The sequence below is a fragment of the Prionailurus bengalensis genome, chromosome F2 (assembly GCF_016509475.1).
Source record: "Prionailurus bengalensis isolate Pbe53 chromosome F2, Fcat_Pben_1.1_paternal_pri, whole genome shotgun sequence".
In the NCBI taxonomy this organism is placed as follows: Eukaryota; Metazoa; Chordata; class Mammalia; order Carnivora; family Felidae; genus Prionailurus; species Prionailurus bengalensis.
In genome coordinates, this window is record NC_057353.1 from 67,119,120 (window position 1) to 67,135,455 (window position 16,336).

A 16,336-nucleotide genomic window follows, 5' to 3' on the forward strand; every position below is an offset into this window, starting at 1 on the left:
GGGGTTAGAGTACGGAGTGGTTTTTAGGTTTTAGCCCTTTCTTTACTGTTGGCTCTGTGGTAATAGGCTTTAAATTAAGTTCCTCTGTGAAGTGATGGCTTCAGAACTTGAGTCTCTTTGTAAAGAGGTTTCCAAAGTAGAATTAACAGGGTTTTTTTTTTCCCATTCAGCCTTTCTTTTTCTGTCAAAGGCACCACTGTCTCAATGACCCAGGCCTAAAATCTTGTCTTTGCCTCTTCTTTTTTCACGCTGTCCACTTTGTTTCCACGTTCTGGGGAATTAGTCTTTAGAAGTGTCTCTCATATCCTTTCTTCTCTTCTCATTTCTTTTGAAATTCTCTGTAACTGTCCATCTAACCTGCGTCTCAATACTGTAATCCTGAATCACTGCAGCCATTTCCTGCCTAGCCTTCCTGGCCTCATTCTCCTCTGTCTCCAGCCCATCTTGCATATTGACAACAGTTAGTTTTCCTTTACTTTTTTAATTAAAGAATTTATTTGCATGTCACCTTCTCATGCTCACTGATTGTTTCCACTCTGCCCTAGTTTTGGCTTGTATGTGGCTTTGGTGGCCATAGTGCCAGCTCTGTCCATGACTCTAGAAAACCTTTCAATTCAAACGTCTGTCGTTGATTGACTATATTCCCTGAGCCTCTTAGTGTGCAATCCTGAGTAGATATGATTGATGTGCTAGCCATCCAGTGGATCGGATTGGCTCCCTCTGAGTTAAATATCCACCCCAAATATCCTTTACCTTTGGCCAGAAGATGTGAGTAAATTTTAACAGTTGACTGCCACGTATCACAGGGGCATTTCCATGTTTTCTTTTTTCATTCCACCAGCATTTATGGAGTACCTGATGAGGTGCTAGAAAGATAGAAATTAGTAAGACCTAAGGAATGAAACCCTAGAAAGGGAGACAAGCAAGTGAGTCAGCCTGCCGCGTAGTGTTAAAATCTGTGCCAAAGCTTGGCATCAGCTCCATGTGCTGATGTAGGGCCGAGAAGGCATATCTCAGGCCAACTGAGCTATCAGAAAAGGCCTCTTAGAGCAGGTAAAGCTTGAAGTAAGTCTTGAAAAGTGAGGATTGGGGTACGTAAAAGATGGTTGCTGTGTATTTGGAGGGTAGCAGCCTTTCAGGCAGAGGGAATCAAGCAGTAGAGTAAGCTCATCTTGGCAAAAAGAAAGAATTTGTTGGAAAGCAGTAGAAAATGAGAGTAAAGAAGTTGGTAAGATCAGGAGATCTTGGAGGATCTTCAGTGCTGGAAGATACGAAGAGTCAAAGAATTTTGAAGAGGAATAACATAATCAGATTGCATATTTCCATGGGGATAGAAGCGACTTTGGTAAAGATCTAAGTGAAAGTCTAATAAACTTATGTTCTGCCTTTTGAGTCCTTGTTTCCTTTGGCCAGGGTTTTACAACCTCAGCGCCATTTATATTTTGAGCGGGATAATTGTTTGTTTTGGAGGACTGTCCTGTGCATTGTAGGATGTTTAGCATCCCTAGATATCAGTAGCATCCCTGTCCCCATTCACGACAACCGCATAGGTCTCCAGACATTGTCAGAGGTCTCTTGGGGGACAAAATTGCCCCCTCCTTGGGAACTGCTTTAGGCTGAAGACTGTTCATTATTCTCCATTGTCATTCCTGTTGCTGGAGTCTTCTCTTCCGTTAGAACCGATTTACTGACGACTTGTGCCGACTACTAAACCCTAACATTGTGTATGTCCTTTAATTACAAGGAGACCCTGATTTGGCTTCTGGCTCAGATGTAAATGGGAGCACAGAGTCATTTGAAATGGTCATTGAGGAAGCAACTCTAGACTCGGGAACAAAACACAACTCTGGTAAGGCTTTAAGAATTAATTTGTAGCTTTAGACTAGTTTCTGATGTTTAACTCTTCTGTTACATCATTTGGATGGCATTTGTCTGCTCTATTTATCCACAGTGGGCCTTTTAGTAAGCATTTACCAGGAAACATTTTTTTATGTTTAGAGTAACAATTAAAGTATTATAAAAACATGATCTGAGAATGACTTCAGTTGCATTTTTCCTATGTTAAATTCTTTCATCCTGTAGTTGTCTTGTGATATCTTTTTTGGGGGGAAAAGACCATTTTGAACATCTGATGAAAGCTTTGTGCCTTCTCCCCAGAAGCACGTACATACTCAAGAAAGATTCTTTCCTGTTTCAGAGATTCACTGACCTCTCTGAATCCTCTCCCCTGTTAAGCCCATTGCTGGATACCGCGGGGGTAGGAGGAATCTGAAAATTTATGAGCCTCAGTTAAACCCTGGCCAGTCATAATATATGTGACTACCTATGTGACTAACAGCTGTGTGCCCTTTGTAGCTGCCACAACAGAAGCGGATTGGGTTCCTCTTGAGCTGTGCTTTGGAATTCCATTGTTTAGTTCTGAATTAAACCGGAAAGTTTGTAGAAAAATTGCGACACATGGCCTTTGCAGAAAAGAGAGGTGAGGGTTTATATTCATTGTCATCTTTTCATTTGTGAGACTTCTAGGCTCTCAGTTGTTACATCTTATTTTCTTTTATTTCACACATGAGCATGGTAATTGCCTTGAGTATATTTGTTGATTGAATAGAGATTGCTAATTAAGGATTTTGCTATATTTTTCAAAATTAAACTTCAGCACCTCAAAAATCTGACTTATGCAAACATTTGGGACACATGTTTTGGTTAATTTTAGTTATGTTAACTTAATTACCAGGTCTGGCGAGGTATATGAGATGACAAACCTAGTGTTTGTAATATGTATGTGTCTAGAACATTTCCCTTGTGCGCTTCTGTCACTCTTAGCAAACACACGTTCAAATTATGTCATGTAAATAGTGGTTATCTATTATGGTGGAATTATAGCTGAATTTCTAAATTTTGTTCAGATTTCCATGTTTTCTAAAATGAGCACGTATTACTTCTCAGAGATGGTATGTAGGTTTTGTTTCCCATGCCTACTCTGATCTGTTGGGAGCAGTTGCTAAGAGGCAGTGTTGTGAAAGTTCTGCGACTTTGGAGCATATGGGAATATTCCTCAATCTCATTGTCTTGGTAGGGTGGCTGAGAGAGCTGATGTCCACAGGTCTCCTTGACTTCTTTTAGAAAACAAAGTTGTAGAAGTAATTCATTTAATTGGCTTAATATAGTTTATCAGAAGATTAAAAGTGCTCAGTCAACAAATAATTTCAGCAGTTCTCTGAAAGTAACATACATGAGTAAAAAAGTAGAAACACTAATAACAGCTTTAAAGATGGCCACCATGATTGTTACCAGTTTACATATTTGAAAAATATTTGATTTAGGTGGGTTGATGTGTATTAAATCTGTCAGGCTTTTTATCAGGATGTATTTTAAAATTACATTGGGTATTTGAAGTTTGTATCATAATTGTCATTCCTGCCTGAATTTTCATTTAAAAAATTTTCTTTCATTTAACATTTATATTTGCTAATAGTTTAAACTCTTCCTGACAATAACTTCTCAGTTTTCGTTTTATACATGGTTTTTTATTTCAGAATGGTCCTTTTATGCACTGTTAAACTCCCTACTCTTAAAACTGGCAGAAATTTCACGGATGAGAACTACTGAAAAATGTTTTAATTTTTTATGTGATTAATCAGAATGTATTTACACATATAAATGCATTTAAATTGCTGAAATTATTGTGAGATATTAGTTCTTGCCATTAAAATTATATTTGTCTTAAAATTTCCCTTTTTTTTCAGCCTTCAGAACCTCTTACATTCCAGTAGAAAACTCTCTCTACAAGTCCTTAACTTTGTTCACTCATTCCAGGTAACAAAACCCAAAAAATCCAAATGGTATTTGCATAGAGCTTTATAGGATGCAGAGCAGTTCCGTGTCATGCTCAAGTGCAAAGAGTGCAAAGAGATGTTATTTAAAGACTTTTAACTGATGGGGCGTGCGAGCGGGGAAGGGGCAGAAGAGGGTGGGGGTGGACAGAGGATCCAAAGCAGGCTCTGTGCTGACAGCAGCAGCTGGATGCGGGGCTTGAACTCATGAACTGTGAGATCATGACCTGAGCCGAAGTCAGATGCTCAACCAGCTGGGCCACCCAGGCGCCCCAGTTGTTAAAGACTTTTAAATAGGAATGACATTATTTCTGATTGCCTGTTTTAAAAAATTAGTTACTGTTCAGAAAGCAGATGAAAAAGGGACAAGCATAAAAGCAAGACTAGTTCAGAGAATGTTATAATAGCCCAGGTGAGAATTTTTGGTAGCTGAGCTCCCCTTTTCATTAAAAATAGCCCCAAAGTTTGCATGTATCCATAATAAAGGTTGATTGCACATATATACTGTTATATCAGCAAATGATATTATAAAACATACACAAAAATAGAAATTTTGTAAGGATGTAATAGTCGATAGAGCATTTGTAAGATTTTTAGAGTCGCGTGCCCTGCTTTGGAGTGAGTACCCCACTTGGGAAACCACTGGCCCAGACTGGGTGGCGGGCTCTGTTGACTGTATCAAGCAGTTTGGGATACACGTTGGATGTAGACGGATTGACCTGATTAACTCAATGTGAGGAAAAGATTGAGGGTGTGGTGAGGAAGGGAAGACTCAAGAATGAGTCTCCTGTTTCTGGACTAGCTTCGTGTGTGGAGTAGGGAAGGCTGGCGAGGAATTGGAGAATTAAGGTCTTGGACATGGTAAGTGTGGAACGTGTGGCGAAACATCCAGGAGCAGATGTCAGCTCGGTGCATGTTTGAGCCTGGAGTCCTGGGGAGAGGTCTGTGCTAAGTGTTACGGGAGTCTGAGAGCCTTGGGAGCATGGAGTGTTCTGGGTGCTTAATGTCACGTGAGGGGTTTTTAGAGATTGTTGAAGAATTAACTTTTTTCTTGTCCTCTGGCCTCCTAGCCTATTTTTGTTTATTTCTAAGCGCTTATCGTGGTGTGACTTGTGTCAGTCATTACCGCGTACAGTAATTCCCCTGATTGATTATTGGGGATTGTGACGTAGATCTTGGCATCTCCCACAGTGCTTTGCATCCCAGAAACATTCCTTGGGCAAAGTCTGTATTTGTAACTAGCTATGTTCAGTGGTTTGGTAAAGTGTCGAATATGGGATTTTTTCTCTTCCTTGGTCTTCTAGGAAGGTGCTTCCACACTGGATGTTCACACAGAGGCCAGCTTTTCCAGTGTGCCTTCACAGTCCTCCTGTGCCGACACGGGAGTTCCGCTTCCTGCAAAGAACTTAATATTTAAAGATGGTGTCTTATCAGAGTGGAGTGGACGGTCACCTTCCTCACTTCTTGTTGCTAATCTCCATTTGCAATAATTTCGTTCCACCATGCATTGCTCACACTTTCTGCCTTTTTTTTTTCTTAACGTAGCTTTATAGTGCGCGCCACTAAGAAGCACCCTGCTGCTACAGTGCACTTCATGCTTAACTGATGTGAAGAGATTGGGGAACATGTTCATGTTTTCTAAAGTTTTCCTCATTATTGCACCTCCTAATGCAACAAAGAGCTTTTTAGCAGCCTGCACTGTATTTTTTACCTTGAGACAATCTGCATTTCTTTTATAAAACTGAGGATATACTTTATAGGCTTTATGATGACTGTTACGTTTATAAGCAGTCACTATGACTATTGCAGTGGTAATTTTATATGTTAGTTTATCAAACATAAATCTTGTTTAATTTTATATTTTGTTACCTACTCTTTAGGGGATCACAGGAAGAGGTGGAACTCTTCCCCTGAAAAGGCTTCTTGGTACTTAAAAGTAGCAAAACTATAAAACATTAAACATCCAGTTTTGAGAGATGATATGATGGGGCATTAAGAATTTCTGTGGATGTCTGTAAATTATGTATATGAGTTGAACATTGTTGAAGGTATGTAAATCAGCATAGTTATGTATAACTTAACCTTGATTTATAAGGTCTTAACTCAGACTCTGACTCTACATTGACATCTCATGAGAAGCTTTGGAAAACATTCTATTTTTAAACAACATTTATATGTGGACTTCTGTCGTCACTCACTTTGGGCTTTATATTTTCATAGAGTCTTTATGGAAAAATAGAATTTGTTTTCCACTGTTGTAACTGTGGCTGCTGCACGTTTTTACCCTCATTTATTTTTTGTTTAGTAGCTTTACCAATGAATTGTTATGAAATCGAATTTGGTGTTTAAAAACCAAGGATTGTGATTTTAGGTTAGAATTACATATTTAGAGGCATTAAGGCTATATGTCTTCTGATCAAAACATTTGGTGATAAACCTACTTTGAAGACATTCTTAGGCAATCTGGACCTTAAATTTATGTGAATAGTTTTGGGGGGACTGATAAAGAAAAATTGAGCAATTTCAAAATGTTTCTCAAATCATTAATTCTTTTAGATCTCAAATGTTAATTAGAATAATTGGAATCACTTTCTAGATTTTTTAAGTTACCTTCCTTGGGAAGTTTGTGCAGTGTTCTAGTTTAGTGTAGCTCTTCTCATAGGATAACGGTTTGCTTGTTTAAAACTGTAACCAAACTAACTGGTCAAACAACATATATCTAAAAACACTTAAAGCATTAGAAAATTTGGGAATGTTATAACCTAAACATTTTTGCTGATAATTTTTTGTCATTTATAGAACTGATATTTGTGTATTTAACATACTTCTGGAAATATATGCCTTTCTTAAAACTGTTAACATAACCATGCATTCAATACCATGGCCTACCTATAGAATCGAATATCTTGGAGCAGGTTACCTGTGGCACACGGTCAGTGCTGTGTTTGGGGTAAGTGCAGTAACGTTTAGTTTTCTACTTTGTCTTATATGAGGTAGAAATCAAGTGTATGTTATAAATGTTTGTCTATAAAAGGAAAAATACATACTAATATTAAAATAATTTCTTATGACTGTGAATCACTCATTTATTTTTCCAATAATTGATATTGTACATTCCTAGTGCTATTAGGTATGTATGTAACTTACAGTTTTTCAACTGAAAGTTGTAAGTATTTCATTTGATCAGGGCTCTTTAATCTCATTTTCATTTGCTTTGTTTATATTAACTGTAGTTATTTTATTTATTCCTGTATTAACAATCTAAGCCTACTGTAATGACATGTACACTAATAAAGAATCGAATAATTTGTAGTTGTTGGCAGTGAACCCAGTTGGTGGTTAATTGAAAACTTAAAATATGGGAGTGATTTGCTGCTATATTACCTTTGAGAGAATAGAGGAAGAAATAGAACCTAACAGTGATCATGAATTTTAGGGAAAATACTGGAAAACATGTGGACAACTCTGATTTCTCCGGTGAATGGAGAAAGTTCTGATTCCCAGCTGGAAACCTCTCATATGTTTAAGGAGGGAGAATCTGCTTTGTAGAGCTGTTAGTAAAATGTGAAAGCTGCTTTTGTGCTTTGCTTTATGAACTTGGCTTTGTTTCATTCACATGTTAACTCACGTAAAGATGTATCTCCTAAATCTTACAAGTTTTGATCCAGTTCAGCAACATGTTAAATTTTAAATACAGACTTTGTTATTTGCCAAAGAAGACTTAAGAAAGAATTCTAAAGTAATTTCATTTGGCTTTGTGCTACCTCCCCATTCGATTCCCCCCTTAATGTAGCTTAAACCATGGGAAACGTTCTTTAGAAACCAAGAGAAAACGAAGTCACAGAGGACATAGAATTTAGCATGGTCCAGATTAACCTCTCAGGTGGATCTAAAGAAATACAACTTTATGTCATTTACAAACATACCAGGTTTTCTTGATTCCTTTCTTTCTTTCATTTTAAGTATGTAATCAGATGATTTTGTATTTGTTTTTTGGGGGGGGAATATCACTTTTCTTTTACTTGATGTATTCAATATTCTCTGCCATTCATGTTTCTATTTTATGTTCAGTGTTTCAAATACAGTTTGTATTTAAAGATCTTAAAGTACCAAAACTGTAAGTGAGTACAGTGGACTGTTTTCTGGTATGATGTTAATATTATACAACAAAATGTATAAAGTGTTGTCAATTTGATTATTGACACCTTATAATATGTTTACAATAAACTGTGGTGTTGATCAAATTACTGTGGACATGTGTATATAATCTGTAAGTCCCTTTCTCAGTATTAAATACAGCACCTCAATACTAAATGCTTTCAGTGCTGTGGCTTTCCTACATGTTTTTTTAATGACCTTTTCACTTTAGAATAATTTCAGATTTATAGGAAAGTTGCAGAGAGTCCAGAGATGTTTCTTCTACCCTTCCCCACGCTTCCCTTAAAGTTAACACCTTGTGCAAACTATGGCATTTATTTGTCAAAATTCAGAAGTTAACCTTGGGACAGTTCTGCTAACTGTGTCTACTACGGACTTTATTTGGTTTCTGTTTCCCACTAATGTCTTTCTGCTGTTCTAGGAGCAGCCCGGGACACCACACTGCATTCATTTATTTAGTCGTTAATGCCTCCTTTGTCTCTTCCAGTCTGTGACAGTTAGTCTTTCAAGACCTTGACACTGTGAACGGTACTGATGGGTCATTTTGTACAATGATCCTTAATGTGGGTTTGTCGGACGTTTTCTTGTGAGTAGATTTGAGGTTATGCTTTATCAGGAAGGAGAGCACAGAGTTGATGTGCCCTTCTACACTGTATAATATCAAGTACATGATGTTAGCAGGTATTACCGGTGATATTCCTTCATTGGCTAGGTTGGTGCCCACGAGGTCTTTCCACTGTATTTTTTCACTTTCCGTACTTTTTTTCCTTTGGAAGTGAATTACTAAATCTAGCCCACAGTCAAGAGGAGGGGACAGTATATATATTATTTAGCATTTTTCTTAAAGAAAATTTGTTCCTCTTTCCTATTCATTTGATACTTTGTATTAATATGTGATTGTGGCAGTTTATTTTCTGCTTTAGATTAAAATCTAATACCGTTGTAATTTACTGGGTGAATTATTTCAGCTTTGGGACTCTTTGAGGTTGGCTCCTAAATTCTTTTGACATGCCCTTATTTTTCTAAGACCATATTTTTACCTTTTAGCACTGCCAAGTATTATCTGAGTGTCATTCCTAGAATTAGCTATTTCTCCAAGAAGCCCTCGTTTCTTTCATTGGAGAACAGTATTTTTTTTTTTTTTTAATGTTTATTTATCTTTGAGAGAGAGACAGAGTGCGAGCTGAGGAGGAGCAGAGAGAGAGAGAAAGACATAGAATCGGAAGCAGGCTCCAGGCTCTGAGCTGTCAGCACAGACCCCGACGCAGGGCTCGAACCCACAAACTGTGAGATTTTGAACTGAGCTGAAGTCGGTCGCTTAACCAACTGAGGCACCCAGGCATCTCTAGAGAATGGTATTTAGAAACAAAGATCGGGATGTTGGATGTGCTCACTGCTACTGCTGCTGTGGTTTTTCAGTGAAATGTGCATACTAACCAATGTACAGTACACGTCTCTGTAATTATTTCTAGATCTGTCTGTATATATATTAAACATTCAATTATACTGACTCAGCCAGCACTACAAGGTTTTGCCTCCATGTTTATTTGTAACTTTTTTTCCTGAGAGTGAGAACCCTGACTTCTTTATCTACAATTTATTTGCTTGTTGAACCTTAGAATACTTAAAAAGTGGTTTCAGAATAGTTAAGTTGTACCCCTGTGAGAAAAATGGACCAACAAATGGAATTCGGTGTTCAAGTCTTGTCTTGTCCTTAGCTTTACTGTATCTGCTCAAAGTACTACTTTCCATAGTAACTTAGTTCAGCTCCCTTTATTTCCCACTTTTTTTGTTGAGGTTATGTCATACATTCGTGAAACAGATTACTTGTCACACTGCGCACCCCACTTGAGGTATCTTGACATCCCTGTTGGGTTTTTCACACCATAAAGTCCACTCTGCATGAGCGTTGACAAGTTTGTGATTATGTACCCACCATCTCCGTACTACCCAGAGCAGTCCCATCACCCTAAAGATTTCTCTTTGTACTCAGCCCCCACCCCACCCCACCCCTCACAACCACTTACCTGTTTTCCATTCCTATAATTTTGCTTTTTCTGGAATGTCAAGTAAATAGGTTGTACAATTCATAGCTTTTTTAATCTGGCCTCTTACAAGAGCAATGCAGAATGCATTTTAAATTCATGGTGTCATGCAAATCAGTAAGTAGCTTGTCCCTTCTGTTGCTGAGAACTTTGCTGGGTGGATGAATCAAGATGTGTTTATCATTTAACGGTCATGTGCAGGTTCTTCATAATAAACATAATTTGGTTTGCCAAGAGTGGGTTTGTTAACTAACTCATTTGGTAAGTGTACGTTTAATCTTATAAGAAAGACACTGCCACCCTCTCTTCCAAAATGATTGCAGTTTTGCACCCCGCCAGCGGCGAATGAGAGTTTCCGTTGCAGTGGTAGCTCTTTGTGGCTGAAATACTCATTTCCCTGAGGAAAAATGATGTTGAGCATCTCCGTCTCCATATGCTTACTTGCCACCCATATGCCTTCTTTGCTGAAGGGTCTGTGCAGATCAGTTGTCCGTATTTTAGAAATTGGGTTTTGCTGAGTTTTAAGAGTTCAGTATATTATTTTGAGTACAATTCCTTTGTCAGATGTGTTTTGCAAATATTTTCTCCCACTCTGACTTGTCTTTTCATTCTCTTAATAGTATCTGTTCAGGAACAAAAGTTTTTAATTTTCATGAAGTCTAGCTTTTTTTTTTTTTTAAGGGATTGTACTTTCTGTGCTGTTACCTAAAAACTCCTCACGAATGCTACGTCATGCAGATGTTTCCTGTTTTCTTTTGAAAGTTTTGTAGTCTTATGTGTAGGTCTTTGACCTCTGTTGAGCTCATTTTAATATACGGGGTGAGGTGTATGTCAAGGTTTGTTTTTGCACATGAACATCCAGTTCATAGAACACCATTTCTTTTTTTTTTTTTATTTTTTTTTATTTTTTTTTTTTAATTTTTTTTTTTTTTCAACGTTTATTTATTTTTGGGACAGAGAGAGACAGAGCATGAACGGGGGAGGGGCAGAGAGAGAGGGAGACACAGAATCGGAAACAGGCTCCAGGCTCTGAGCCATCAGCCCAGAGCCCGACGCGGGGCTCGAACTCACGGACCGCGAGATCGTGACCTGGCTGAAGTCGGACGCTTAACCGACTGCGCCACCCAGGCGCCCCTAGAACACCATTTCTTGAGAAGACTCCTTTCCTCATTGACTTGCCATTACACCTTTATCAAAAGTGAGTTGATAGGTCTTTAGATTGGTCGTTGCCACAGATAGAAATGGGGAGTGAGTGCAAATGGGCAGACAGCATCTTCCTGGAGTGCTGGAAATGTTACCAAAAAATAATTGCATTGCACACTTGAAACAAGTGAATTTTACTATATGTAAGTCATACTTCAATAAAGCTGTTTTTAAAAAACCAGTTGACATTTGTGTGGGTGTGCTTCTGGGCTCTCTGTTCTGCTGCACTGATTAATGTCTGTCCTTCCAATGCCACACTGAAATTGGATAGTAGGAGTCTTCCCCAACTTTGTTCTTTTTTTTTTTTTTTAATTGATTTTGGCTCTTTTAGTTCTTTGCCTTTCCATATAAATTTTAAACTCGGCTTGTGAGTGTCTACACACAAACTTGCAGGGGTTTATTCAAAGTTTTATTGAATCTATAAATCAAGCTGTGGAGAACTGACACCCTAATCAATATCTGTCCACTTATTTAGAACTTCTTTTTTGGTCACTGTTTTTACAGGTTTCGGCAGACATGAACTACATCTTCTGTTAGATTTCTTCATAAGTACTTCATTTTTTTGAGCTGTTGGAAGTTTTTTAATACTTCAATTTGAAATCGTTCATTACTCATGTATAGGAATATGACTGACATGTACATTTTGGGCTTGCCAAGCTCACTTAGTGAATTTTTAAATAGATTCTTGAAGATTTTCTACATAGATGATTATGTTGTCTATGAATAAAGGCATTTTATTCTTTCTAACATGTATGCCTTTTATTTCTTTTTCTTGCATTATTTCACTGGCTTAACACTACCAGCGTGATACTGAATAGGAATTGTGACAACAGACATCCTTACCTTGCTCCCCCATCTTAGGGGAAAGCATTCCATCTCTAGCTATTAAGTATGATGTTAGCCACAGGTTTTTTTTATTTTAAAAAGTTTTTTTTAATGTTTATTTATTTTAGAGAGAGAGAATGAGCTTGGGAGGGGCAGACAGAATGGGGGACAGGATCCAAAGTGGGTTCTGTGGGCAGTAGAGAGCCCGATGAAGGGCTCAGAACTCACAAACTGTGAGATCGTGACCTGAGCCAAAGCCAAATGCTTAACCCACTGAGCCTCTCAGGCTCCCCTTAGCTATAGATTTTTAAATAGATGACCATTAGGTTAAAGAAGTTCCTTTCTAGTTCTACTTAAGTGTTTTTTTTTTTTTTTAATCATGAATACACGTTGGATTTTATATGTTTTCACTATCATACGGTTTGTTTTTATTTAGACTCTATGTGGTGAATTCCACAGATTAATTTTTGAATCTTTAATCAGCCTTACATTCTTGGTATGAATTCAACTTGGTCACAATGGATTACCCTTTCTATCTATTGCTGGATTTGATTGGCTAATATTATTTTTATATCCATATTCCTGAAGGATGTTGTTTTGTGGTTTTGTAATACCTTAGTCTGATTTTGGTAGAATTTGCTAGTGAAACTACCTGAGTCTAAAGTTCTCTTCTTTGGAAGATTTTCAACTATAAGTTAAATTTCTTTAATAGATATACTCAGGTTAGCTATTTCTTTCTTGAGTTTTGGAAGTTTGTGTCTTTCAAGGAATTGGTCTATTTCATCTAAATTATTGAACTTATGGGCATTTATTATACATAGTAGAGGCATACCTTGTTTTATTGCTCTCCACTTGATTGCGCTTCACAGATAATTGCATTTTTTACAGAAGGAAGGTTTGTGGCAACTGTGTTAGGAAAGTATCGGCACTATTTTTCCAGCGGCATTTGCTCGCTTTGTGTCCCTGTGTCATATTCTGGTAATTGCCTCAGTATTTCAACCTTTTTATTATTATTATGTTTGTAATAGTGATCTGTGATCAGTGGTTACAAGTCACTGAAAGCTCAGATGATGGTTAGCGGTTTTTAGCAATAAAGCATTTTTTAATTAAAGATATGTACATTTTTTTAGACAATGCTATTACACAATTATGTATAATGACATACAGTATAATGTAAACATAACTTACATGCACTAAGAAACCAAAAAGTTCATTTGACTTTATTGCATTCTCTTTGTTGCAGTGGTCTGGAAGCAAACCCGCAGTATCTCTGAAGTATCCCTGCGTTCCTATTGTCCTTTTAGTCTGTGGGATCAGATAAGAAAATGAAAAGATGAAGTGAGGTAGATTCCAAAGAGAAAATGTTTGAGAATTGTCCAGAGCAGATGAAAGATAGGAATCTGGAGATACAGGAATCCAATGCATATCAATAATGAATTTAGGAAACAATTCAACCACAAAAATACTTAGAAAAAATGTTAGCCTACAATTGTCCAGCAAAAATTATCTTTCAACAACAAGGGTGAAAAAGCCCTATGTTTTCAAATATGCATTACTGAGTTTTATTATTGGACTCAGCTCAAAAAAAAAAAAATTCAAATAAAGGAGAATTATTCTAGAAGGAATTCTTGCAATGTGAGGAAGGCTTCTCTGTGCAAGATGGTGATTAAAATGTTGATTAATCTCAATTTTTTCTGAATAAATATAAAAATGTTTAATTTGGGAAAGGAAACAAGACAATAATCCCCAAAGATAATAGCATGTGAGTCAGGAGAAGTTTTATGTAGAGTTCACTCTATGCTCACTATACTTTTCAAATAGTAAATAATACTCTCACTTGCACGCCCAACACTTACTGTACACTTACTAAGTGGCAAAATACTAGTTTTTAGGGATGGATCAGTGCATTAATTCCGGATATCATAGAGCTTACATTCTAGTTAGTGGGGATACACACTAAACAAAATAGGACAGCACATTAGAAGGTGGTGATTGCTATAGGAAAAAACTCATGGTGAGAAGGATGGGAAACACCAAGGAATGGGAATGTATTTCATCAGTAACTGGTCAGAGAAGACCTCAATGAGAGGGAGACATTTAAATGCAGACTTAATGAGAATGTGAGCCATGTGGCCATCTGGGAGAGAGTCTTGAGGGAGAGGAAACTACCGGTGCAAAGGCTCTCAGGTAAGAGCATGCGTATCATGTCCAAGGAACTTCAGGAAATGTGATTAAGACTGGGCAAGGAAACTAGGGTGGTTGTCGGATAAATCTGGTAGCAGGAGAAGAGACCAGAAGGTTTGGTATCTTATTGGCCATTTGTAAGCACTTGGACTAACGTGTGAAATCATTAGGTTTTGAGCAGAAAGGCACACAATTTGGCCTTTTATTGGTAACTCTGGCTAGTTGAGAATAAAAGGGGCAAGTATGAAATTTGAGTATATGCAACAATGTATGTGTGATGTACTGATTGCTTCTGTGAAGATGGTTCATGGAAGTAGCTAGAAATGATTTGGATTCTGCATGATAAAATATGAGTAACACTAAGGGAATAGAGTCTATAACTTTGAAATTGGTAGAAGGGAAATATGGAACAGGGAAATAAGGAAAATGGTATGTGTGTGGGGGGGGGGGCGGTGGGATAGAGAAGGAAAAGCAGGTTAAATAAAAAGCAGAAATATGGTGAAACAGCCCAAATTCATGGAATCACAGTACACATAAATTGACTAAATTTGCAAACTTAAAAAGAAAAAAAAAAAAAAGAACAACCAAATTGTTAGGTTGAATTCTATCCCATATTCCCCAAACCTGTCAACTTGATGTTTACGGGAGACACCCTAAAAACACGAAAGGGTTAAAAGTGAAATAATGGAAAAGATAGACAAGGAAACTAGGTACCAAAAGAAACCTGATATTTACATAAGACAAAGTAGACCTTAAGCTAAAAAGCATTATTGGGGATGGACAGCTTATCAGTCAGGGCCCCAAATGGAGGCAGATGACACATTAAAATCAGGACCATTTAAGGAGAATTCTTTTATAAAAGGATTAACTGCTGATATATTAATGAGTTAGAAAACAAAAAATACAAACAGGAAGCCCACTGCCAAAAGATAAATTAGATTAATCATAAGAAAGAAGAAACCAAAGTAGCATTAGGAATTAAAAAGGGGTCATCACCATAGATCTGGTAGAGTTTAAAAAAGTACAAGAATATATGACAATTGGGGTGCCTGGGTGGCTCAGTTGGTTAAGTGACTCTTGATTTTGGTTCAGATCATGATCTCAGGTTCATGGGTTTGAGCCCCGTGTTGGACTCCACTCTGATAGCATGGAGCTTGCTTGGGATTTTTTCTCTTCCCTACCCTCTCCCTCCCCCCCCCCCCAACTTGCTCTCTCTGTCTCTCTCAAAATAAATAAAACTTAAAAAAAAAAGAATGTATGACAGTTTATGCTGGTAAAATTGAAAGCATTGACAAAATTATAAAAAGTATAACTTAGTAAAATTGTGATTCAGGAAGAAACCAAAAGTCTGAATAGTCCTGTAACTGTTAAATCAGTAATTTAAAATCTTACGAAGAAAACACCTAATCTAAATAATTTTATAGATATGTTCTACCAAACTTTCAAAGAATAGATAATTTCAACTTAGGCAAATTCTTCTGTTAAGTAAAAAGGAGAGAAGACTCATTCTATGAAGCTAGTATAACTTTCAGGGCAAATTCAGAGAAGCGTGGGCCAAGAAAGGCCAACTACAGTCTAACCTCACCCATGAATGTAGTTGCAAAATTGTAAGCAAAATATTTAGCAAATTGTACCCCTGTGAAATTTACAAAATATAGCAAGTTGAACATATTCCAGGAATGTAGGGCTCATTTAACAAATCTATTAATACAATTCATGTCACTAAAGTTGAAATATATCTATATGATCATATTAATGGATGCGGAAAATGATTTTGATAAAATGCAACACCCAATTGAAGAAAAAAAGACAATGATATTTTTAGCAAATTAAGAGGAGAAAGGAACTTCCTCAATCTGATGTACTACTAGAAACCTACAACAAACAGCATTTTAATGGTGAAGTGTTAGAAGCATTGCCTTTGAATCTAGCAACTAGGATACCCATAATTCCTACCTTAATTAAATCATATATGGGAGGTTCTAGCAGTGAAGAAAAAAAAAAAAGATTTGGAAAGAATGAAAGAAAAAACCATTATCCAGAGATAGTATAATTTTATATAGGAAACAAATTAACCTGGTGGATTAT

At 37.1% G+C, this 16,336-nt stretch overlaps 1 protein-coding gene across 1 annotated transcript in view; it reads left to right on the top strand.

Moving 5' to 3' along the window:
- Positions 1-8,077, top strand: part of FAM91A1 (family with sequence similarity 91 member A1) — a 45,040-nt gene extending 36,963 nt beyond the window's left edge. Inside the window, exons 21-24 of the mRNA XM_043601704.1 lie at positions 1,745-1,849; positions 2,356-2,479; positions 3,747-3,816; positions 5,138-8,077. Of these exons, the coding sequence (XP_043457639.1) occupies positions 1,745-1,849; positions 2,356-2,479; positions 3,747-3,816; positions 5,138-5,323 (485 nt within the window). The 3' untranslated portion in view covers positions 5,324-8,077. The remainder of the gene's footprint in view (positions 1-1,744; positions 1,850-2,355; positions 2,480-3,746; positions 3,817-5,137) is intronic.
- Positions 8,078-16,336: the final 8,259 nt, after the last annotated feature.